The 27,178-nt window shown below is 26.2% G+C and overlaps 4 protein-coding genes across 10 annotated transcripts in view; 2 read left to right on the top strand and 2 right to left on the bottom strand.

Annotated features, from left to right (window-relative positions):
* The first annotated feature begins 1,377 nt into the window (after nucleotides 1-1,377).
* Nucleotides 1,378-3,798, top strand: LOC107995267 (transmembrane emp24 domain-containing protein 7). Its single transcript, XM_017052656.2, has 3 exons — nucleotides 1,378-2,606; nucleotides 2,792-3,028; nucleotides 3,108-3,798. Exons 1-3 carry the CDS (start codon nucleotides 2,451-2,453, stop codon nucleotides 3,321-3,323), a joined length of 609 nt encoding a protein of 202 aa, XP_016908145.1. The 5' UTR covers nucleotides 1,378-2,450; the 3' UTR covers nucleotides 3,324-3,798.
* A 447-nt stretch (nucleotides 3,799-4,245) lies between these two features.
* On the top strand, nucleotides 4,246-7,088 carry LOC107995271 (CDK5 regulatory subunit-associated protein 3). Its single transcript, XM_062078149.1, has 9 exons — nucleotides 4,246-4,650; nucleotides 4,823-4,997; nucleotides 5,066-5,304; nucleotides 5,375-5,645; nucleotides 5,734-5,864; nucleotides 5,954-6,220; nucleotides 6,301-6,512; nucleotides 6,589-6,760; nucleotides 6,844-7,088. The coding sequence occupies exons 1-9, from the start codon at nucleotides 4,645-4,647 to the stop codon at nucleotides 6,913-6,915; spliced, it is 1,545 nt and encodes a 514-aa protein (XP_061934133.1). The 5' UTR covers nucleotides 4,246-4,644; the 3' UTR covers nucleotides 6,916-7,088.
* On the bottom strand, nucleotides 6,945-12,795 carry LOC107995275 (uncharacterized). 4 transcript variants are annotated; one of them, XM_062078152.1, is made up of 8 exons: nucleotides 12,266-12,639; nucleotides 11,778-11,952; nucleotides 11,107-11,432; nucleotides 9,227-10,810; nucleotides 8,068-8,299; nucleotides 7,722-7,886; nucleotides 7,494-7,603; nucleotides 6,945-7,410 (listed from the first exon to the last, which is right to left on the bottom strand). In XM_062078152.1, exons 4-8 carry the CDS (start codon nucleotides 9,363-9,365, stop codon nucleotides 7,244-7,246), a joined length of 813 nt encoding a protein of 270 aa, XP_061934136.1. In that variant the 5' UTR covers nucleotides 9,366-10,810; nucleotides 11,107-11,432; nucleotides 11,778-11,952; nucleotides 12,266-12,639; the 3' UTR covers nucleotides 6,945-7,243. The 4 variants fall into 4 exon arrangements, with proteins under 4 accessions (XP_061934136.1, XP_061934135.1, XP_016908157.1 ...); XM_062078151.1 differs by lacking the exon at nucleotides 12,266-12,639 and adding an exon at nucleotides 12,662-12,795 and having other exon boundaries at nucleotides 9,227-11,432; nucleotides 11,770-11,952; XM_017052668.3 differs by having other exon boundaries at nucleotides 9,227-11,432; nucleotides 12,266-12,701.
* A 1,595-nt stretch (nucleotides 12,796-14,390) lies between these two features.
* LOC107995308 (uncharacterized) overlaps nucleotides 14,391-27,178 on the bottom strand; it is a 51,243-nt gene continuing 38,455 nt past the window's right edge. For all 4 annotated transcript variants that reach the window (XM_017052719.3, XM_062078147.1, XM_062078148.1 and 1 more), the window contains 2 exons: nucleotides 18,778-20,310; nucleotides 14,391-18,091 (listed from right to left, as the gene is read on the bottom strand). In XM_017052719.3, the coding sequence (XP_016908208.1) occupies nucleotides 17,758-18,091; nucleotides 18,778-20,225 (1,782 nt within the window). In that variant the 5' untranslated portion in view covers nucleotides 20,226-20,310 and the 3' untranslated portion in view covers nucleotides 14,391-17,757. The remainder of the gene's footprint in view (nucleotides 18,092-18,777; nucleotides 20,311-27,178) is intronic.

A 27,178-nucleotide genomic window follows, 5' to 3' on the forward strand; every position in this document is an offset into this window, starting at 1 on the left:
CTTAAATTAATACTTTAATTTTTTATGCATTTTACATTCTTTTATTATTCTATATTTTTAAAATTTTTTAAAATACTCTTTGATTTTATATTACGTTCAAAAATATATTTTTTTGTATGCTGAAACTTTTGATAGATAGTGTATGTAGGTACATGTGTACACAATTTCAAACGGAACGTAGTCATTAGATATTCACGAATCGTATATATGACATGGAACAGGTACTTTAAGTTTTTGTATAAAAATTTTGCTTTTTCACTATTATAAATGAATAGTATAAATTAAACTATTAAAAATGTATTATTGAGAAATTTAATTAAACACAATATAAATTACATCATAATTGTTTGTAAAATTATATTATAACACCATGCATAATAAATATAGAAATGTAATAATAATAATAATTATATTATATTAGATAATAATATATCGATATAATATAATCTATTATATTATATTGTATTATATCGATATAATTATATTATATCGATATATCGATATCGATATATTATTACTTTTATTTATCACTTTGACTAATTTTTAATAATTAGAAATTTTTAAAAATATTTATCTTAATAACAAATATTCATCTTATTTAAAATTTATTTAAATTAATTCAATGTTTATGTAATTTTTTCAAAATTTTATTTATTATAATTTAAAACTTATATTGATTATTGATCCAAATAAAAATATATTAAATTTAAAATTATTACAGATATTGTCAAAAATTATATGATCACATAATGCGGAATTATCAAAAAATTCGTAATGGTTATTGCTATGCAAATAAGAAATCTAGATTATACGATACAATGTATGTATATATATATATAATATTGTATTACACGAATATGCACAGTAAATATATAGTAGGTATGCATTGTACACATACATATACTACAACTGATTTTATCTAATAATGCAATCTACGTAATCGCGATTTTATTTTTCTCGAAAATATCAAATCTGTATAACTTTTACAATTATTACAATACATTTAAAAAACATATTTAATATTTATAACTTATATAAAAATAATATATAAATAAACAATACAGTGATAATCAATTTTTTCTCTAATATGTAGATAATTTTTTTGTACAATTTTCTTATAGAAAATATATTTTAATGATGTAATTTTATGGTCTACTGTACTTGCTTGAAATGATTTTTGGGGTGACGTATAATTTTCCATGTCCTTTCATGCTTGGTTTCCTTTTACAATGAAAAGGATCTTTTATTGCTCTCCCTCTCTTTTGGTTACCCTCCTTCGATATGCGGGGTTTGTTCTGCAACACACTTTCATGAATAAAGTATATAACATGACAGACGAGAGGCAACTGTATTAGAATAGAAGGCGGGACCTTAGGGCGCCTCACGCAACAGCTTTACACGTAAGTAATACATATGTTTGTTTGCAATCTTTTCTATCTGATTATTTTTAAAAAAATTTTTTAAAAAATTGTAAATTCTATATTATATGTGAATAAAACTAATTTATAAAAATTAAAATTATAACTTTTTAATACAAAAATTAAATATATTTTTTATAAAATTTTTATATTAAATTCTATTTATATATTTTATTAATCTTTTAATTTTATTTCATATTTTGAAATTTCTTGATTTTTAATAAATATGAAATAGTTTAATTATAGTTGTTATATTTCAAAAAATTTATTTAATTTATCAATAAGATATTTATTTCTTATTCTAGTCATTTATTTTAATAAAAAAAATATTGAAAAATTGAACTTTAAAATAATTTCTGGTTTTTATAATTATGCAATAGATTACGCAGTGGAAATTATTTAAAACTCCTTTAATTTATTTATATTCTTTAAATTCATAGATAGTTAAAGTAATATATTATACATAATATATATTATACATAAATTATATCACAGTTATATGTTAATTATATTTTTTTTTTACATCTTTAAAATTATACTTTAATCATATCAATAATAAATATATCATTAATCAATAATCAATAATTAAAAAATAATTTTACACATTTTTGCTTTTTACACCATTTTTAAAAAAAAAATTATTATACTTATTATAGTTATATTTTTTCTATAATTTAATTTTTTATTCAATTTATATTTTCAAATATTGATAATGATATTTAAAACATTTTATTTTTTTATAAAAATTTTCGTATTCTCTGTATATTTCTTTTTTTATTTAATAAATTTATTTTGAATTTTTTAAAACATATTTAATGTGAAAACATTCTTTAAAATCTGACGTCGTCGCAGTCAATTCCGTTTTAGTGGCGCTTCTATCGTATTAACATGAACAGTATCCGGCCACGTTAAAATAGCTTGTTTGGTTATAATATTAGCGGCGATTTTGATCAATTAATTAAATATTGTGTTTTGCAATCTTTCTCAAACTTAAATGTGAATAAGCTACAAGAAATAGGAATTTAACGAAGAATGGACTACTGGTCGATTTGCTTACTATTTATTTCGCTATTTGGTACGATATTACGTACTGGTGGTGTCGAACTATCCTTTGAACTACCTGACAATGCGAAACAATGTTTTTATCAGGATATTGAAAAAAATGCGACAGCATTATTTGAATTTCAGGTATATAAATATTAATATAATTTTATTAAATGAAAATTTTGTCAATAGCATATAGTTATAAATATATGAGAAATTAATTTACTTTAATATAATAACCATATTTATAATTATTATCAACTTAATATTGAAAATCAATATGCTTAAAAAAATTAAATATATTTTTCTGAAAATAAATGTTTTTTTAGGTTGTGACAGGTGGACAATATGATGTAGATGTAATTTTGGAAGCACCAAATAAAGAGATTATTTATAAACAAATAAAAACGCAATTTGATTCACATCAATTTACAGCATCTATGACAGGAGCATATAAAGCTTGTTTTAGCAATGAATTTTCAACTTTTTCACATAAACTTGTTTATATGGATTTCAGAGTAGGTGATCAATCATCACTTGGAGAACATGTAACTGTTATGACTCAGGTAATATAAATTATTTTTTATATTTTTTAATAGAATTAAATAAATTTAAAATTGATAAATATTATATTTATATTTCTAGATGGAATCTTCTGCTCAAACAGTACACAAGAATTTAAATAGCATTTTAGATTATCAAACACATCATCGATTGAGAGAAGCACAAGGTCGCAAACGTGCAGAAGATTTGAATACACGTGTACTCTTATGGTCCGTTATGGAAACTATTACAATCTTAGTTATATCTGTGGGGCAGGTGTATATCTTAAGGACCTTTTTCACAGAGAGAAAACGTTAATAATGTTTATTAGTGTATTTGCGAATAATAATACTTTTTTTATTCGTAAATTAAACAATTTATCCATCAAGTGAATGTGAAACATCATCATACTTAATATTTCATGAGTTCCACCAGTTATGGTGCCATGTTAAACTGGGCCAGTTGTGTATTATGTCCATATTTATTTTGGACTTGGAAATACAATTTCAAACAAATGGAATAATGTAGCAGCAGAAACTTGCAGTTTACTAAATTATGAGGATGTTGTGTATGCGCGTTTATGTGTGAATAATTTGAATATTAAGTTATAAAAGTTAGAACTTTTTAATAAGTACTTGCTCTAATATAAGCATTAATAAGAAATGTGGAAATAATTGAACTATCTTCTAATAGTAAATCTTTATGTTATAACTGTATTTTGGCATTGACAGTGTAACATTGCCATCAGAGACATTTTTCTTACTGTAATAATAAATTAGAATATTTGCGCGTATGTATGTGTTACTTTCTATAATTATTTTTCCCATCTTATTTTTGATTGATACTTAGATATTAATATAATTGTTACATATATATTTAATATATTGTATTTATGTACGTATATAAATATTTTACTTAATGTATATTGATTAAAAAATAAAAAATATTTGAAATTTGCATTTTCTATAATTAAAAAAATATGTACAATAATAAACATTTTTAGAAATGTAATAACAAATTTTATTTTCTAATTTTATTATATATTATATATTATATTTTTTTTATAAAACCTTAAAAACTTATATAATGCATTTTCTTTGTAAATATTTTAAAAATAAAATAATATATAAAATTTTTTATTCGATACTTTTTTTGGAGAAAATTAATCATTACGCACAAAATTAACAATAAATAAATATTTACATTATACATGTTATTGATTCTTTCTACTGGCTGCTATTTATAAATATTGACATATTGATATGATGGTGAAAAATATTTATCCGATAACAAAAACGATATTTTCAATATACGTCACAAAAAAATTAAAAAACAGAATTTATAAAAATTTGTTTTATTATTTAAAATATTAATATTATTATTAGTAGTATTATTAATATTAATTAATTATTAAAATATATAATATATATATTTTTATACAGCAATATAAGTGATTTAAATTTTATTTTTACGGAAATACGTAATGCAAGTATTCTTGAGATTGCCGGTAGAGTAATTTATCTATATATTTAATTTTACATGGTGATAGTAAAAACACAAATAAGAAACAACAGCTGTTATAACCTGTCAAGAAAAAGACGTAAATAAATTTTATCAAAATTGTATAAAATTTCATATCATGGAGGTAAATTTTTTAATTTTTGAATATCAATTTTTATATTTATCTTTATAAATTATAAAAAATCTTTATTTTATTGAATATTGCATTTATTTAATGCTAATAAAAATGTTATATTTACTTACGTCTGTTTTTAATTTACACAATTTAAATTTCAATTAATGTTATATTTTTTCAGGAACAAGATATTCCTATTGATATTAATAGTGGAAAATTATTAGAATGGTTAATTAATAGAAGACATTGCACTAAAGATTGGCATGTAATGGTTTTACCAATTAGAGAAAAAATTAATAATGCAATACAAGATATGCCTATTCATGAAGGCATTGCAAAATTATTATCTGGTTCATGTATGTTTAATTATTATTTTATTATATTTATAATTTAACAATTTATAATTTAATTTATATTTTTTCAGATATCAATTATTTTCATTGCTTGAAAATAGTAGAAATTTTAAAAGAAACTGAAGCTGATACAAAAAATGTATTTGGCAGATATGGTTCACAAAGAATGAAAGATTGGCAAGAAATATTACGTTTATATGAAAAAGATAATATATATCTTGCAGAAGTTGCACAAATACTTATAAGAAATATTAATTATGAAATTCCAAGTACTAAAAAACAAATTCAAAAACTAGAACAAATACAAATTGTAAATATTTATTATTATATTATTTATTATTTATTATTACATTTTTATAAATAACAAATTTTTTTAATAGGAATTAGAAAAAAAAGAAGCTGACTATAAAAAATCAGAAAATATTGCTAAATCAGAATTTAATTTACTTTGTAAGCAATTAGGTATTCCTGGAGAACAAATAAAATTGGAATTAACTGAGAAAGTAAAAGAACTTCCAGAAATTTATGAAAAAATTGCTAAAAAAATAAAATCATTAGAGAAAGTTGTAGAATTTTATTGTGCTTTTGTTAATTATACTCTTGGTAGACAGCATGATGGTGGATGTGTTCCTATGGTAAAATATATAATTGGTATGTTAAATTATTTAAAGAAATATATATATATATATTTATATATATACATACTAGTTATACATACTACATATTATAAATTAATTAGATAAAGGAAATACTACAACATATGAATGGATTTATGGAGAAGCTCCATTATCAGTTAGTGAACCACCTTTAAATATAAGTTTAAATAATGATGATTTAGAAAATAAGAAAATTGAAGATATTGATAACATTGTATGTAACATTATAAAATATATGAATTAATAACATTATAAAATATATGAATAATTATAAATCTTTTCTTAATATTTTCATAAATTCAGGGAATTGATTTTGGAAAAATTGATATAAACAGTGGCATAAATTTTGAAGATATAATGTTAGAAGTTGGAGGTGAAATTGATTGGGGTGATGAAAATGTAGATGAGGCTATAGAAGATGAAAATATAGATTATAATATTTCTTTAGAAGAATCTGGTATAGTTGTAGAAGCAGCTGGTCATGAAGGTGGAATTGCTACTGGTAGTAAAGCATATACTATTCTTGACAATCCATCAACTAGAAATGATTTTATTAATCAATTATTTGAAGTATGTAAATTTTGTATTTTTCTTGATTAATGTATTTGATTTAACATTATTTTCTAAATTATTATTATTTTTTTTTACAGTTGGAAGCATTTCTTAAAGTACGTTTATATGAGTTTAAAGGAGATGATAGTGTAAATTTTTTAAGTTTCAGTCAACTACAAGATTCATCTTCTATTGTTCAGTATTCTACATTGGAAAATACTCAAAATATGTTAGATAATGTTCAAGTTGTTTTATCTGAAATTTTGGATACTAAAGTTCAACACTTACACAATATTAAACATTCTGTAAGGTAAATAAAATAAATAAATAAATATTATATTATGTTTATATAGTATTTTTACAGAAATAAGAATTTGTTTTTACAGATATGTAGACGTTTTAACTTCATCATTGAAACAAAAATTAAGCTTAGTTGAAAAAATGGTAATTTTACAAAAAAATGTAAAAGAGAAACGAGAAAATTCTGGTGAAGATATTAATTCTATTCGACCTTATCTTCAACTTCTTATACAAAGAACAAAGGAACTTCAAACAGAGGTATTTGAAATAATATTCATTGCATACAAATATCTTATTATTATATTATTAATATATTATTATCTTTCTTATTTTATTTATAGATCGAACAAGATATTTCAAAAAAATATAAAAACAGAATTGTACATTTAACTGGAAGTATAAATATGTTGTAAATAATTAAAAAATAAAAATAAACGAAATATGTCTATTGTAAATAAGATTTTATTACAAAATAAAAAGAATGAATAATATTATTTAATGATATGTGAAGAAATTATTATATTTTCTAATATCTTATTGATGCTTAGTCCTTTGAAAAATAATAAAAATGAGAACTAAAAAATTATTTCGATATATATTATTTTGTTGATTTTATAATTTCATAAAAATATTTGTACGTTTTGTAATAAATATTACAGTACTTACTGAAATATGTTTCTTATCTTTGGTATGAACACAATATTAATAATTAAGTACCGTTTCATAATTTTATGCCAATAATTACATAATCATAAAAAGATTTTGCACAAGTCTCCAAGGTGAAGAAGTACATACAGCTTTGGTTGTTGGACAAGGATAACGTTTTAAACACTCGGCGAATGAACGATCACATTCACACAATCGTTGAGCACATGATCCAGAGCCTCCCCAGCTTCCATGTTCAACAGCTTAATGCAAAGAAAAATATTTTTTAAAATAAATATAATTATAAACCGATAAAATAACCGATATAATATTCAATGAAGCTAACCGCATACTGGTTTGTGACCACGATAACATCTCCAATAATATGGTATAAAGTATCCTGAAAATACTGGACATTCTGTAGCGTCATAACACCAATCGTGCATTTTACAACATCTAAAAAGAAATTATTAAAATGTTTAAATTATGAGACTTATTTCTATGAACTTTATTAAAAATAAAAAATATATATTTCGTAAATATATTTATGCATAAAGTATCTATCATCATTTACCTATCTATTCCATCTATTACATATCCTGAGCCCAAAAAACCGCAATAGCATCCATATCCTTTATAAGCTAAAGGATTACATCCAGTGGCGCATACTACCATGTTATATAAATGTATAACACCTCTTTTAAATCTTTTATGTGTTAAACTTTGTTCATTATACATTCTAAAATAATATAAATTTTCTAAACAATTAAAAATTATATATTTTTCTTATAAAATAAAAGATTTATAATTAAAAATAAAATATTTAAATTAAATAATGTTATTAAAATAAATATTGCTAATAACAATAAATTGTTTAAATAATAAAATAAATAAAAAATGTAAAAGATATTAAAACATACAATATTCGATTATTTCTTGTATTATTGTATGTAAAATTAACAGATGGAAATTCATGTATATAAGTATTTTCCTTTTGCATAGATATTGAATCCCATCTTTCATCATTTTGTTCAAATTGAAGAGTTTTTTTCCCCCAATTGTTTTCTATATAATTGGATGATGGTTTATTTTCATACAACTTATATATTTCTCTATTTCTAATTAATTTCTGAGTATTTGGAGTATTCCTGGCTATAATAAGAATATTTAGTAATAAATTAAAAATTCTAATAAAATGAAAACAATAATATTAAAAATTATTAAATTATTATTAAACAAACCATAATAATCGTAATGATAATTATATCGAATCACTTAAATAATTTGTTTTATTTATTATATCTATTTTTTTTATTTATTATAAAAATTTATTTGTATATGTTTTAAATTATCTTGAAAATAATTTAATTCAAAATAAACTCTTCATTACATGAAACATATATAATTTGTAATCATTATAAACTTATTCTAGCACCAAATTAGTTTTCTCTCTAAAATTATTCTAATTTCTTTTAATATATCTTATTTTATACTTAATTTCATTATATTTAATTCATTTCATTTGTTGTCAGTTTTTATATGATTTCTATAAATTTTATATTTTATATTTTTTTAAAAATTTATATAATAAAATATATATAAACTAAAAAAATATTAATTTATTTTTAAAAAATCATAATTATTGATAATAATAATTAAAATTTCTAACGAGTCAATTCTTTTTTTTTTTTTTGATCTATTTCTTAATTTGAAATCGAATAAAAATGTATTTTTTCAATTGTTCTATTCTTTTTTTTCACGCTTACTGCATCACGATCTCTAAGAATGAGACATACTTCTGTCTACAATGACTTCAATTATTGTAGTCATTGGAAAACTCACTTATCAATTACTAAGCAGAACTGTTAAGACAACCGCTATCTTATTTTACAATTTATTAATTATTGTATTTTTATTTTTTCTATAAATAAATTTTTATTACAAAAAAATTGTTATTAAGTCATTCGTTACGATCTATTTAAATTATGGTAATTTAACTTTTTTTCACAAATATATCTTAAAATTTACTATTTCAAATAAAAATATATAGAATATTGTATGATATTAATTCCAACATACCACGACTTTCGTAACAAGGGACATGTGTTACGAATATCACAAGGGATAGAAAGATGAGGAAAATTCTTCGATGATGTATCATCCATGGCTTATCGAAACCATGAAAAATGAACACAAGGATGACTCTTTTACAATTCATCGAGTATATATTTTCACGAAAACGAACTGTCAGCTAAGAATTTTGAATTCATTCAACATGTTATGATTTTTGAGTTCCGATGCCGAAGAATCGTAGCGTTTCATTCGTGAATGCATTATCTGTTACACATTGCCAATCCAATTGAAGGATACATTATTAAAATTCACCAAACATGGAAAATCACTTGATAAAGATAATTTCTTGACTTTCTTTTATTATTACAAAATAAAATCTTTTTAAATTTTACTATAAAATTTCTTTTTCTTTTATAGAATTCAAGTATTCTTGAAATTTTTTAAAAGTTTTCAAATTTCATTTAAAATTCATTGATAAATTTTCAATTTTTATATTTCTACCTTATAAATCCAATCCATTAATAATCAATCTAAATGAATCTTTTTCATAAATATTTAGAAATATTTATATCCCACAAAATATTTTAAAATATTTGAATTTCACTATCTTTTGTCTCAAGCATTATTTTCTTTAATATAGTTGAAACTTGATTCACACAAGTAACTTTAACAACTGGTATCGCACAATATACGTTTTTCTCCAAAAGATAGGAGCCGAAGTTCTTGTTGTTTCTTCGTCAGGAGAATCAAACGAATACTGATCCATCAATTCCCTCCACGAGGGACCTAAAAAGGAAACCTACTCCTTCTTACCATGGTATATACTACATTTGATGACCCGTGTTCACCGTTCTGCTGAAACTCAGTGACCCCGAGATTGTTTGTCGGAACTTGCAACGAAACACTCGAGGAATAGCACGCCAACTAATCTTCTTCATCCAGGTGGAGAGATGCTTAGACGCGGTCTGAGAAACCTACTGTTATACTTTCGACGATTTCCTTGAAGCGGGGAATGCTCGAGATGCCACATTCACCTTTTATTTCGCTATTTATTAAACATTTATTCATTTCTTCACTTTTTAATCAACTACATAATGAAATGTATGATGAAATTCTGTTGTAGATAAGATCTAATTTTGAAGTAGTCCAGATCTTTCCCAGAGTAAACTCAAAGATTAAAAGATAGATATAAATAACGATGTATATATTTTATTTAAGCGTTCTCTCGTTATTTCTTTAAATAAATTTTCTTTAAATTAATATATATATTTTTAAAATATGAATTAAAATTATTTAAGAAATTTCGTGAAAAATATATATTTATATTTGTTTATAATAAAATTATAAATGAAAATATTAAATATTTTCAAATTGTATAATAATGAAGAAATATTTTTATTTTCATTTAAAATCCAAAATATCGGTCATGTTACAGTGATTAAGCATCGAAAACAATAAATTTATCAACTGACCGACTAGTCGATGTAGTTCATAATCGTAAAATAGTAACATCCAACTGGTTGGTATTTACTACTAGTAACTATAGATACACACATAGTAAATGTGCTACGATGAATCTAGCGGTACTTGCTGTGAACAATAGATGTTTGATGAAATATTTAAAAAAATAATTATTTTATTATAAATACAATGTTCTAATTCAACAAAATGAATTATATCTATGAATAATTACTTTTGATATTTATATATAACTCATAATTTATTGTGTATAAATCTTCTTACAAGTAATTATCATGAATAAATTTTATCAAAATTGCAAATGAAATATTTTATATTTTTCGATATTGTAGTTTTAAAAATATCCAATATCGAATTTTTTTTACTTGTATTTAATTATTTGAGCGAAATTTAAACAAAATACTCACTTCAATAATATTTTCAGGATTTTAAATTCGATTTCAAAACCAATCCTGCTATATCATGTAGAAAAACAATCATGAGACGAGATTCGCTCGCAGGAAATTGCAAGATCGCATTTGTACCGATAAATAGAACAATGGCCTGTCGAAGAATGAACACTTTGGATAGTTTCACCCGCGTTAAGTATGGTTTGTCAATGTTGCTACATCGTTTTTTGAATTATAACAATCTTCTTGAATTTGATCAATCCGTGAAAAAATGATTTATAATCATTTAATACGACGATGTAACAATAGATTCGAATGTAATTATTCACTGTTTCTTAAAAATGCTGAAAAACGTTATATAATAATCAGATTGATATCAAGTATTGAATCAAAGTAATTAAATTTCGTTTATTAAATTAACTAAATCTAACTAAGAAAAACTAATTAAGAAAAACTATTATTTCTATTTGTAGGATAAAAATTTCATCTGATTATTTTAACAAAGAAATAGAAAAATGTTTTAAAGAAATTCTCAAAATTTCTATTTTGACTTTAATATAAAATTGGAAAATTAACATCATAAATTTTCTACTAGAACACTTTCGCTAATAAAATAATGTTAATTGCTGTTCAAAGTTTGACATTCTTTCTAAGAAATATATGTATAATAAATATGTATACCTGTTTACCTTTATCTTGTTTCGAGTTTCTTCATAGTAAGCAAACATCTATTTTCGTGCAATGAAATGAATGTTAAAGGTCCACGAAGCGAACATCATGAGAAATTATTCTTTGAAGAATGCGAATCAAAAGAAAGCACCAATTGTTGGTGGCACGCAATCCATCCATTAAACGTTGCACAACCTAAAAAGGTATGTTATTTGTCAGTGAACAAAGCCAAATAATTTACGAAAAATGCAATTTGTTTTTGCCTTAAAATTGTTAAAAAATTATCTTTATTTAGAATATTAATAATCTTTTAAAGATTATTATCTTTTATTTTCTCTACACAAATAAATCTGTGTAGAAAATTATTAACTGAAATAGTTAAAACATCATAACTGTAAATTATAAGATTAATTTAAAATTGCTTGCTCTTTTTAAACATTTTTTCAGATCATGATCTTTCTTGAAAAGATTTTAGGCAGCCTAAATATGTAAATTAGACACTAGTTACCGCTCTCAAAAGTAGACCATCTGTGAAACGAAGTGTATCGTAATATAATCTTGCCAAGCGCATCGAGACTTCGCTCATTTTCTAGGATTCGAGGTAGGTAAGCATAATAGAACAACATAATTCTAACACCACGTTATCGTGAAACAAATTGTATACTTTCACCAACAATGTTATCAATCGAAATATAAAAAGGTGAAATTTTGAAGACGAAACAAAAATTTGACTTATTTATATAAAAATTGAACTAAATTTTTATGATTTCAACTTTCTAAAATAATTCTAAAACAATTCTCGTATATATTATGATTCAAATAATTTAATATTGTGTATAAAAAAATGAATAAAAATTTATATAAATATAATATAACGTGATACCTGTAATCTAGTTTTACTTACAAGATTAAAACTCTCTTCAACAAACCCATCAATCGACCAGGACGCTCGACTGGTTACCGGAAGAAGTACGTCAGTTTGACGACCAATTGCAGCATAAAGATTATTCAATAATAACTTGAATTGGATTTAAATGATCAAGAAAACATCTTATAATATTTATGACTAGATAATTATCTGAAAAAATAAGAAGTAAAAAAGTTCAATACGGTTATTTTTTTTAAAAAAAAGAATGAAGTAAAAAAATTGAGATTTTTATTTTTAAATTAGGAAACTTGTACTTTTATACATATATCATGATGTCCTGTGATATTCCATGATAGTCATAATATTCCACAACATAATACAAATAAAATGATAAGATCCAAAGTCTAAATGATCAAAAAAAATTTTGCTTAATTGGGCTGTAAGCACTGCATAGTTTTTAGCTTGATATCGTTTTTCAAGAAACAATTTTTGTATCATTTTTAAGATAATAATGAATACCTTTCAAAAAAAATTTATGAAAAATGATTATTAAGTCTTAGCACTGAGGAGAGGAAAACTGCGGATCAATATTTATCTGCAATGATTTTAACAAAAATAAATTTTTAAAATCACTTTAACAAAAAGTTTAATAAATTAGAAGAAACTAGATTATAGAAAAAAAATTTAATATAAAAGATATTTAAATAAGTAAAGATAAAAAAATAAAAAAGAAATTTATTATAAATAAAATCTTACAGGTATGATAAAATTACTGTTATTTATATTTGGAGAATATATATATAAACAAGAAGAGCAAATAATAGAAAAAAGATAGAAATAGGATAAAAATTTGGAAATCAGCGCCATCTCCAGAGTGCCGTAAATTAAACATAAAAATAAACAAAGAGAACAAATAAGAGAAAATAGATATAAGAATTGACTGCTAGTGCCATCTTTTGAATATTAAGTGTATCTTTTAAAACTACCAAAAGATGGCGCTGATATTCAATTCCTTCTCTACTTTATCCTATTTACAATTAATATCTTTTTTACTTCAGAGATGGCGCCAACGATCAATTATACATCTATTTTTATCCTTTTCTCTAGTTGTTTTCCTTGTCTATTAGTTCTTTACGAGTTTCATTTGCGGCACTCTGAAGATGGCGCTGATGCTAACATTTCTTCTATCTCCATCCTTTTTCAAATATTTAATCTCCTTGTCTATAAATTAAAGCATTTAAACAACAGTTCCGATATCTGAATATTTCTTTTTTTAATTAAATTTTTATTAACGTATTTGTGAAATAGATCATTAAATTTAATATTAAAATAATATTTAAATAAAATATTTAAATATTATAATTTTCAATATTTCATTAATAATTTATTATTTGTATAATTCATTGATGTAATGTACAATTTATAATTTAATATATTACATATAAGAATTTTTTATCAATATTAATAATTATTAATTTTTATTATTAAAATAAGTAAACTTTTTTGAATATAAATTAGAAATATTCAAAAAATCTTTTTATATAAATATTAGAGAATATTTGATTATTTTAATTTTTTTTCTAATCATTATAACCATATCATTGAATTAAAATATTAATGATAATTATAAGAAAATAATATACAAGAAAACAAAATTAAATCAATCTAATCATTTACTTATGAAATTATTTATCTAACCTTGTCTTTCTTCTTTTATTAGTTAAAAGTTCATTTAAAAGAATACGAAAAATAAAAAATACATGTATATCTGGTAATAGCTTATTATTATCCCAACCGACTCTTCTGTGTATTTACATAAAAAACGAGAAGTCGATCGTCAAAACTGAGCTGTAGATCACATAGATTACATTCGCGATCGATGATTTTAGGCACTTTGACACACGATTTCGCCATATTAAAAAGACAAAAATCACCAAAACGATCCAAATCACCAGACTAATCAGAAATAGCTACTAATTATAAAAAATAACACAAAGCCGAATGAAAATAATAGATTAAATGAAGAAATTGTCATTTGTCTGATCATTGTGATCGCATTGCGTGATAAAAATTAATTTGAATAGGTTAACGCCGATTTAGATAATTATATTCAAATGTTTGTATATATATATGAATATAAATACATATTTCTTGGAAAATATTAAATGGATCTGTTATATATATATATATATACACATATATAATATATATACACATATATAATATATATGTGTTTATGTATGTATATATATATATATATATATATATATATATATGTAAACATTAATATTAATAATAATAGGAATAGAAATATTAATAATAATATTTATGAATTAATTTATGGTGTAACGTCAATCGCGCTCTCATTTAATAGCACAAAAGAAAAAGAAAGAAAACGATCGTATCGCATAGAAAGCGATCGAGGTTCACCATATAAAAAGAAGAGGAAATGAATCTATATAGCCTGTTTCGAGTTACAAAGCAAACACATGAGGGAAGAAAGCATTCGATCGTTCCATGGATATATATCATTTGTTCTTTTGTGAAGATCTTCGATGAAACATGATTTAGACAATTTTTTAAATTAGTTTTAAAATTTTTTTTTACTTTCGACATCCAATACTCTTCGATTGCATAAAACAAATGACATTCGATTGTAACAAAGAATAAAGATGGTAAAACGCAATTTTTCGAAAATCCTTTAACCAGACAATTTATTTTATGTTGTCTTCTTTTTACGTGACTAAATTTAAAATCGACATATTATTTCACAATCCAGTATGTTCGTATATCCCTGGAACAAGGGGCTTTCGTTACATCCCATTAAAACGCGCAAGAAACGCTATTCAACAAGAATTACGATCATTAGCTTACAGTAAACTCGAATTACAGTATCAATCGTGAATTCGAGACCATCCTTTGTGTTGCGCATCAAAAATGAAGTTTTCTAGAGGCAATTCGATATTGCGTACAAGATATTTCAAAACAAGTATTATTTCTTATTTTTTTATTCATAAAATTTTATCTTTTTAGGAATTATATTATAAAAAACTATATTTTTTATAAACTTAGCAATTTTGTTTCAATTAATATTTTCATGATAAAATAAAGCGACTATTTAGAAAAATTAAAATATAATAAAAACATAATAAATAAGAAATATAAAAGACTTATTTTGAAACATCCTATATAAAGAATTCCATAAAACTATTAAAAAATTCAAAATAATGATTTCGAATTAACAATCGATAACATTTTTCAAATACTTTTACTTTAATTTCCAATTTATGCTCATACTTAACTTTCTTCCCATCATTGTTTGACAAAAATCACAATGAATCTCTCTTTACAGAGAATTTCCGTTTAATGCGAGGAAACGAAAAAAAAGGGAAAAAAGAGAAAAATAAAACGTACGCGAACTACGGATACTGCAAGTCCTAGTCTTTAGATAGGATAATAACCTAATTAATACTAATGTCGTACGGTTGTGCAATTCATTTAAATAGCATCGACGTCTATCGATAAATGCATTTTCCTGTCATATGATCGATAGCAAGAAACGATATCCTGTATCATTCTATTGATCCATAATTTTTTCTTTTTTTTAGAATAAAATGTAACAACATCCTTCCTAACCTATTTCTATTCTTACGAGTATATATTTATATTCGATTAATCGATATAAAATACTCGAATTATTCGATACAGGACCAATAAATGGCTAAATTAAGGTACAATTAATAAAAACATAAAGAAGCTTCACACAAATCGTTTAGAAACAATAAAAATAATTATTTTTTCACTATCTTCTATCGAATTTCATTGAAAGTGATAAATAGAAAAAGCCAGATTATTAGATCTCGCTTTTGATTATATTCCATTCCTTTTCCTGATCATTCTTTTTTCTGAAATTCGAGATACACAATACAAAAGATTTTTTAAAATAATTATTTGTTTTCGGTTTTTAAATTTTTTAAGTAAATCAAACTTTCAAATTCCTATTATATTTTCGACTCACTCGAGATATTCGCTAATACAAATTCAGTCGATACATTTGAAAAATTTTCATTTGTTAAAATAAATTTCGATTATTTAAAAGTATTCGAATCGAAATCAACAATTATCAATAATAATCAATAAAATCAAAAATAATTAATTTTTCTGACAATTAAATGCCACTTTAATAATTTTAATTTTAATTTTAATTTAATTTTCAAAACATACTTTTTGATCATGTTTCTTCAGTTTAAAATATTCGAATTAATCAAATTTAATATTCGAACATTTCTAAATATGTCAATAATATAATTTAATGATATACAATACATTACAGATAAATATAATACAAATACTAATTTTTTGATAAAATTAGATTATTTGAATGAATAACATGATCACTCAAAATAAAATATTTTGCTTTGTGCCTTTTTACTTTGAAACGAATTTGTTTCGATTGTTCGAGTACAGGTATATGTATTCGATAATATTCGATTTTATAAGAAATATATCGAATGCATTGAAAAAATAATTAACTCAAGAATCGATCGATATCGCGATTATCTCGAAGGGCGTTGAGCAAAGACAGCATTCAATTTACAATTCGCGAATACGTTTCTTCATCTAGTGGCACAAATTGAAAAATCGTTAACGCTATCCTTATTCTACGCTTTATTCTAATCGTTGTCATATATTCCATCCGATTACACAGCCATTTTGTCCTCGAATGTGTTGGTCAACGAATAAATGCTTCGCGCTTTCCATTCAAGGATCATTTATACTTCATTTATACTTCATTAGTTTTAAAATCAAAATATATATTGTATAATTTTTAAGAAACTGCAAAATATCATTATTATAAAAAAAAATATATAATACTTTTATAGAAAGATTATTTTTATAATAAATTTTTGGCATAGATCCTTGGTTTTAGAAAATATAATAGAAAGAAAAAAAATAAGATATTCAATTTTATAAAAATCCTTCATCCACGAAGCATACGGTTTCCAACAACTATTCAAGTAGCAAATTTGAAAAACTTCAATGAAAAGAAACTAGACGAACGAAGGAAATGATTCTAAACGATTTCAAGCTTCGTCGTCAATAGCACAAAGACTCGTTCCATCTTGTTTGCGCTAGCTTGGTCCAAAAAAACCAAGAGTTTCCAACGTCCTGGTGACCCTTTCGATTAATTGGTCTCTGTATCGCCATATCGTAGTATCCAACACGCTGTTTTCTCGATACTCGACGCAAGTTTTTCTCAACGATTTCACGCAGTCGGCCCGATAATGCTGAAGTTGAGCATCTTCGGTCTCTATAGGATAACTGGTGCATCCAGCGCCCAAACAAGCTAAAGGAAAGTGATTGTGCAAAGTTACCACCCTTTCCGGATTATGGAAGCACTTGATGTATTGATTAGGTTTGGTAAAGTTCTTCGAGCGATAAACATGCTGCAACATGTGCATATACCTGTGAAAATATAGGGAATTTTAAATGAAAAGTTTAAAGTTTATTTTTTCTGAAATTTTTTTTGGAATTTTTAAATTGTAAATTTTTGAAATATTTAAATTTTAAAATTCTTGAATTTCCAAATATAAAATTATGATTCATTTAAATTTTTAAATTCTTTGTTCTTCAAATTTTTTAATTTTTAAGAATTTAAATTTATAAATCAATTTAAATTTTCAAATATTACAAAATTTGTACTACAGAATTTTCTCAATTTTCAAATTTTCATATCTTCTATCTTTTTTAAATTTCAATATAAAATACTTTCAAATTATAGTATCTTTTAATAATTAATCATTTTATTTTAGAGATTAATTATTAAAAATTTTATGAGGTATTATTAAATGGTTTACGATTTCGTTTCGTTTCGCTCCACTTCATTTCATTTTAGAAACAACATTTGACAAACGATATTGCTAAATTACAATTTAATTACTTGTTATTTTATTAGAGAGAGAGAGAGAGAAAAAAGAGAGAGAGTGCCATTCAATTGTATTAAAATTTGCTAAAATTTTTAATGATAGAAAAAATTATAAAAATATTTAAATACAATTTGTTATAAAAAACTTTCATTAATGTAACTTTTACTTAATGTTTCTATCATAAATATTTTTCCAAGTGTAAAAATACTTTATATTAATACTTACTTTGGTATATTTTTAAAATATCCATGAGAATGCAGCAAATCATCTAGGAAATATACGTTTCTCACATTATATGAGGCTCTTGTCTCATTTCTAATTTTAAATGCTTTTGTCAATACTCTTTTCATCAAATTCTGCCATGTACCATCTTTCACTGGCATTATTACTTCATCTACATCTAACAGAGCTATATATTCATACTCATACATATGTTTATATAAACAATCATTATAAGGAATCAGTTCATTCTGTCTCTTATGATTGGTCTTTTTAGTCAGATACATATGTTGGAAGGCAGGCACATTAGGTTGTCCACCAGGAAGAGTTAATGGAGTAACATGAACTTTACCTAGCTTCTGATAATAATCCAGAATTTTGGTCACATTAGGATGAACCTGTAACTGGTAGAAGAAGATTTTGTCTGCACCTAATAGAGTGATTAACTCTATCCATTCAACCAATCTGACAGATAGATCTTCATGAAGAAAATCTAATCCTTTTACACAAACAGCAAAATCTTTTTTATATTCAGGCTTATTGTATATCACTCTAAGATTATTGCTGGGAGTTTCACATGGTTTTTCTACCATGGAAACTGAGGCTGGAGGTCCCTTCAACCAATGAGTTTGTGGGATTTTGCAGGCAATTACATAAGGCTGATAAATTCCCTGTTTATAGTTGCCCCATTTAGGATACCAAATATATTTGTATTCTAAAGTTTCAACAATCTTGGGTTCCCTTTCCCCATCATACCATAACTGACAGTGAGTTTTTACAATAGGTTCAATTCTATCAATCATTCCAACAATTCTAATTGCTGGGCCTATTCTAGATAATTTTCTATGGTCATAAAAAGCACCAAATAATTGAAAGGTACCATTACTGGTCCTCATTGTTTGCCAGTAAACATTATTGAATTCTATATCATAGATAGAGGGATATTTTAAATTGGAACAACTATTATTGCCTTTAATCTTCCCCTGATTACCAGAATATTTGCTATTTTTGTTCCAGTAAGATAAAGGAAGACTAGGTAATCTTTGTTCTATTTCTTGAATTAATTCTTCCTCTGTTTTCGCAGGTCTTTTGTCTAATAGTGGCTCTAAATCTAAAGGATTTCTGGTCGAATTGTTGGATATAGTGGTCAAAGTGGTTAGAAGGCTTGAACCACCAGAATTCGAGAAACTGGAGTCTGCTGAAGATCTTTGCAACAGGTATCTGGATAGACCAAGACTCGAAGATCCATGATTGTTCAGTGTTTCATGTCGACTGTAGATATCGTCGATCAGCAATTCGTTAGTGGAATCCTCAGCCGTTGGTGTCTCTCTAAGATTGTTTTCCACGTGACGGAATTGTACAGCTGCGATCATTACCAGACCCCAGGCAAATACAAATATCAGAGCGCGTCTGGCGCACCTGGATCCACCGCCGCTACAGTTCTGCAACATCATACTGATCGACTAGCTGCGTATCGATCGGGACACGCTGCTTTTGTAGACCCAACTCCACTCACGCGGATGTGCAACGATGCTGCGTCTGAAACAAAATGATTTATAATTGTTAGAAAAAAAGTATTCTTCTATTTTTATATTACTATTATATGAAAATTGAGTAAAATTATTATGTATCTTATTAGAATGATTATTAAATTCCTTTTTAATTGATAATTATATACGATAACAAAGAAGCAAAAAAGAAAATATACAATAGTGAGGGAAAGATGACTTTGAGGGATTAATTAATTTCAAATAAGATGATAAGCTTCAAGACACGTTAAAACTCTAAAAAATTAAACTAAAAAACAAAAAAATTAAGTCATTAATAAATTTGAATCGTACAATTGAAAATCTGTAATGTAAAAGAAGGTTCAGTCTTAAAGGAAATGGAGATTAAAATTATGGAATAATTCTTGGAATATCTTTCACGAGCAGTTGTAACTCTTCATGTGGAAGGAAGTCGATAATAACCGGAAGCATTTTCCCGACGTTTGATGCAACCGGCGAAACTGGAGGATCGTAATCGACGATCTTCCTTCTGACAAGTCGTAAAACAGGAAAGAAACAAGAAGACACGAACGAAAGTTCCTTTTATTATTGCTCCCATCTCATTGATGTCTATGATCTTCAACGTAATTGCTCGTCCATCGAGGAAAATCTTTTCCTGTACGACCACTAAGATTAGGCTTTATTACACGTGAAATCGTTCATCCAAAACGATATTACCATGAACTATATAAAGAATTAGAGGTCGTATGTTAGTCACGACAAGATTATATTTCCAACATATGAATTCCATTCGATTATGATTCTGGTTTTTATTTTTATTATCCTTGGCCTTTCGTGTATGGAGTGGTAATAAGTTTTCCGTTTGATTATTTTATAATTTTATACAAAAAGCGAAAAACATATTGGTTTGGGGATAAAGGGAGTAAAGCGTGTTGATGGAAAGCTTATCTGAAACGAGTCGACCGTGTCAAGGTATCAAGAACTTGTTGCGGTAGCTTTCACATTTAATCGTGCTAGCTTTTATTCGTCTTTTTATTTATAAACTCTCGGTGTAAGCGATGAGGTATGATTGGAATGACAAAAGGTGAATAATCAAGAAGAAATAAAGGGGGATATTTTTTTTATTGTACTATTTGTACTGTCATTTTTCCTTATGCATATTTGTATTTCTGTTTGTGTATATAATTTATTATTAATTGATTGAAATTTTATTTGAAACAGTTTATACGTATAGATATAGAAATAATTTGAGCCAGTTAGAATAATTAAATAAAGCGTAAAACTTCATAATATTTGTTTAAACTATCCTCTTTCCTATTTCTCGATAAATTACGAAGTAAAAACCTGTATAATAATCAATCATCCATGACTCAAATATATAAAGAACATAAATTATTAAGATTAACAGATAACAAATTGTACATCAGAATCTTTTCAATAGAAGAATACTCTATCGATAAAAGTAAAGAAATATAATAATATTTCACTTAAACAAAGAAAAAAGATATGATCGAATTTATAATCTCGATATATCATTATATGCTACGCAACATCTTTATAACATCTTTTAAATACAAATAAAACGCAGTTAAGATAAAGAAATCACAGTAGCCACAATTGAATATTGAATGATCGACAATATTGGAAAATCCTTAGTTGAAGAATCAAGTCTAACAATGGTTGATATATATATATCTTTTCACGTGTTTCTATTCAAACTGGCTTACCCTGATAAGAATTTCTTTCATATTCTACAACTTATATACCATGAATCTGCAACTATACTTCATTTTTTTTCTCTATTGTACCAAAAGAACTTACATCTTAAGTTCTTTCGACCGACCATTCTCAATTGTTTCCGCTATAGATTATAAACTATAAAACAGAGGTCGTTAACCCGGGAGGATAAGAACAACATACAATAAAATTCCACACACGACAATTAAAAACAATCTAAAGAATACTCCGATCAAAAGGAAATTTCCTTTTTCCTCTTTTCACCTTTTGAAAATTCTCGTCGCAAAAATATATATATCACACGATATCTCTCTCAGATCAAGGGAAATTATCGAAATTATTATTATTCTATTCAACAGTCTTCCCTTTTTCTCCTTTTCTTTTCAATCTCTTTTCACCACCGGACCACGAATATTTCAAGTGAAGCAAGTAAACTTTGGGATTCGATCGATTTCACGAGTAATGGCTGCGAGTCGTAAAAGCTAGCGCATTAACGATATCGTAACCGGTAGCGGATGGATATCGATTATGATCGGGAAGAGACCCCTCTGCTGGCCGAATCGTCGTCATCCAGCCGCTGCTGAGAAACAGTGAGACGCGCAGGCTCGGGATACGTGGAACCGGTTATGCTGATGGCAAACTGTTTTTCACCTTTTGCACCTCCCTCTACCTACCTGGCCATCGCCCAGCACCAGCTCACCAGAACACGTCGATGCTCTTTCGTCTAGCCCAACGCTGTCCAACTTAAGTTCCAGGGCTTGGAGAGGCTTTGTCTGACGACGTGTTAACACTAAGCACGCGACTAATGGACAAATTGATTAATTTTTGCCTTCTTACGGGAAGGAATGTCTGTTTGGGAAAAATTTGAGAGAGAGAAAAATTGATTAGAGGAAAATATGTTTGAGAAGTATGGTAGGAATTATCCTAACCGTTGATGGAAAGACAAAGGATTTTTCTCTTAATTATTTTTCTTTATCTTCTGTTTTTTTTGTGAATGTGTTACTGATGATAAAGAATCGTTGAATATTTGCATTTGAAAACTTTCTGAAGCAAAAAAACTTGATAAATTTTTATAGATTTTTTATTTTTTTTTTCTGTTTTAAATAGCTGTTGAATACAACTTTGATGTATCTTCTAAGTTGAAAGCATGAAAAATTTGACAATTCACTTTCCAAATTATAATCTATTTTAATTATAGTGTTCTCTATAAGAGAAATAATCGAAACGGATCCAAATTTAAAATTATTTTAAAGCTAAAAATTAGGAAACACGATTTATCAAAATATTAATTGTGAAAATACATTGTTTTAAATTTCAATTTTAAGAAAATCTTGCCTCAAAAATTCTCTCAGAAGTCATCCCTTTCCTCGTTCGATCACAAATTTTATTAAACAAAGAAGGATTGAAACCAAGCGTTTAAGTATCGCGATTTTATCGCGAATCTAATGGAAAATTTCAAGCAACGAAGCGTTTCTAACGAAATCGAATTACCAGAGAAAAAGAACTTGTGTCCTTCTTGGCCGATTGGATTAAGAAAACGTCAATCGTCGAGGCGTTTCGATGAATGAGATATCGCGTGCAAGAGAAAGTGTTACGATCTTTCGCATGTACACCACGCAGATCTCTTAATAAGATATCTGTCCTTGCGATCTGGATAAAAAAAAAAAATATTCTTTTTTACCAGAAAGTGACGGAACAACGAAGTGGCTCGCTATTTAAAAATAAGAGAAAAAAAGAGGGGGGAGGGATATCTATAAATAATCAATTTTCGATAGTTTCAGATCGAATTCTGAAATAGAGAGAAATCTTTTGTTTCCATTTGGGCATAACTTGGAATCGATACGAGGAAATCGATCGAGCAAACTTGTCACGAAAGCTGATTACCCTAACTCGTTGCTTCTTAAAGTGAATGTGTATTGCATGTGTATTGTCTATTTTTTAATTTCTTATATCTGTGAAAGATAGATATATCGACGACAATATATTTATTTCTATTTTTATATCTTACTTTTAATTCTATCAATTTTACAATCTTTTTTTTAAAATTCAATTTCAAATAAAATATAATTTGTTATTTTAATTTTTATCTTATTTATACCTTTTTATATAATTTCTATATAATTGTACAATATGTCTAGCCTTTACGACATTCTTCAACGTTAAATAACGTTAAATAAGTGAGATAAAGTTTTATCGTCTAATTAACGATCGAAGAATCGTTCGTTTTCAGGGTCGTGAATCCGTTGAATAGTAAGCTTCGATTATTTTTCTTATTTCTTCGATAATTAGCGAGACCAAGGTTGAATTACAAAAGATCAAATTCTGACTGTAGAATAAGTGGAAAAATATTCATGGATGGGGGAACAAAGAGTGTTATTGTTACGAGGAAATTGTTAATTGTTTGAAAAATTAGAAGATGTAGAAATTGATAACGTTGATCTGTTACTTTTCATAGAATAAATTATTATTTATTTATAATTTATACATATGAAATTTTATTCTCGAAGGAAGGCAAACTTTAAATGAAAATAGTTAAAGAGGAGAAGAAAAATTAGATCAAAAAAAAAATAATAATCGAAAGGCTTTGAATATATATTCTTCGTTTGGAAAGTGTCACCCTGTTGCACGTTGGCCACGCAGAAATGTTAGTCACCACATGTTCCTCGAGAGAAACTGGACCCAGAAGCTGTAAATTCGTCAAGGTCACTGACTGGGCGTGTCGTGACACAACCTCACGATAAGTCAATCTTTATTGGGAACGAGAGATCAGGACCTTATATACTCTTGTGCAATCGTTGAGAGGTTGGAAGTCTCGATAACGAAAATACTTTGATCGCGAGACAAACAACTCGTTCAAATTTAATAATATAAAATTTACAGTTCAAGCCTTTATTATTTTTCAAAATTTTCCAAAATATCGAACAATTTAATATCTATATAAAATAAGTTTAATCGTTAATCGATCTTTGAATGAATTAAAAATGATTAATCTACGAGAGATCGTGTGGAAAAGATTATTAAAATTACTTTTTTCTATAATTAATTTTACGATAATAAGTCAATTCTCCAGGAATATTGTAATTTTCTTCCGAGTTTATTTCTAATTTATAATAGTAATAAAATGGTAAGGTAGTAGATGATAGTAGAAGTACTGTTATAGGATATCGATCAAATTACTCTGATGGAGAAGATAGGTATAGTATAAGGGAAAAAATGAAGATAATAATGATAGAATAAACCGGTTAATAGATAATAGGATAGCAGCTATAATTTTTTTCACATTTAACGAAACGATTAAATGATATAATTAAAATAATTTTCAAGACTTGTAAACGATAATCCAAATTAAAATTACCTCTTTATCTTTATTAATTTCTTGAAAATAAACCTATTTAACAAACCTATTACTACTAAGTAATTTTGTCTAACAAAAATTATTACGAAGTTAGTTAATTAAAAACGTTTCTCTGAAAGATTCTCTGAAATTACATTTCTACAATACAATAATTAATAACCCTTCGATAATCGAAGATCAAACATAAAAGTTTTTATCAATTAAACAAAATTTCATTTCTTCCACTGCTGCTAAGTATCTTAATAATAATAATAATCCTTATTAACATTTCATCCCCTCGTATTAATACCTCCGAAATTTCAGAAAGATGATACTCGGAATATAACAGGAATTACGATCATCCCGCATCACGCAACAAATTACATGATGCCCATGCTCCATCAACAAGCGAAACAAACCAAGTTTGACATAACCGTAATTGTCGTATCCTGTACACAACGGTTTCCAAGCGCATATATATATATACGCGCACGAAACGCGGAACTTTCGATGTTGAAAGAATTCAAGCATGCGTGACACGTGTACTTTATAATACACGTGTGCCCTCTTACGATCACGAACGATACATCGTACATGGTATCTTGGTCTCGAATCGGTCAGATTCGACGAAGAGAGAGAGAAAGAAAGAGAAAGAGAGAGAGAGGAGGGAGAGACCGATCCGCCACTTTACACAGGAGTGAAACTCGTCTTCATTCCTCCTTCTTCTCCTATCTTTTTCTTCTTCTTCTTCTTACTCCCGCCTGCTAGTTACAATTAGGGTTAATTAGCACGCGTAAGCGAGAAATCGCAATTGGAGCACAGACGTGTATAGCAACAGCATCACGTCGCTCTCTCCTCCCAGTCGACTTTCCATACGGTTTTGCTAGATGTCGTATAGCAAAACGCTTTGTCTTCGAGCGATACGCTTGTTTGGCGGAGCTGTAATGGCACTTTCGATTGCGGAGATATACGGTGGCCTTATGTGAAGGTGACACGATTGCGGAGCGATTTTAATTCGAATTGGTTTGAAAGGTGATTTGAAAAAATTTAAAAGAAAAAGGAAAAGAAAGAAAGGAAGGATCGTGTAATCGTTGAATTTTTCTTTCAATGAAATTTTTCGCGAGAAAAGTTTTCCTTTTGATTAATTTTTTTACGCGCGCGTTGCAACATTTTTCATTCGGTTTTGTTGTTGTTGTTGTTGTTTTTTTTTATAGATATTGCGTAGACTTTTTTCTCAAAACTTCTTCTTTGTTCCTTTTCCTTTTTTATTATAGTTCAAACGTGTTAAAACAGCTAATGGAACGATTAAATGTTTTACGTGAAACGTAAACGTTTTACGTGGAACTTTCAAAACTCTGAGAGAAATGGTAGTGTGTGGAGAGAGAGATGGACGAGGTCGAGGACCGTAGTGATTTATTTGTTAGAATTTCTATTAGAATTTTTCGAAGAATTTTATATACTCCACATATTCGAATTTATTCATTTATTCGATTATTAATTTTATATGGGATCGAAAGCCCAAAGCATTTCTTCGTTTTGAAAATCCTAAAAAACAATGAACGATTATCGAGATTTGTTTTAGATTTAAAATAACGAAACATGATATAAATCTTATTAAATTTAACTACTACAGGAGTCAAATTAAATCACGATTGATGAAGGATCAATACGTTTCTTTTATAAATAACTGTTTCCACCCCATGCAATCGATATTACGACGATAATTTAATAATTGTTTTAAAATCTCGCGGTGGAGTCGCAATTTTCTATGAAAACAGGTATCATCGGAACGTCCTTCGACCGTTTACTATATTTACCATCTTCAACG

This window comes from Apis cerana, linkage group LG8, assembly GCF_029169275.1.
Source record: "Apis cerana isolate GH-2021 linkage group LG8, AcerK_1.0, whole genome shotgun sequence".
Classification (NCBI taxonomy): Eukaryota; Metazoa; Arthropoda; class Insecta; order Hymenoptera; family Apidae; genus Apis; species Apis cerana.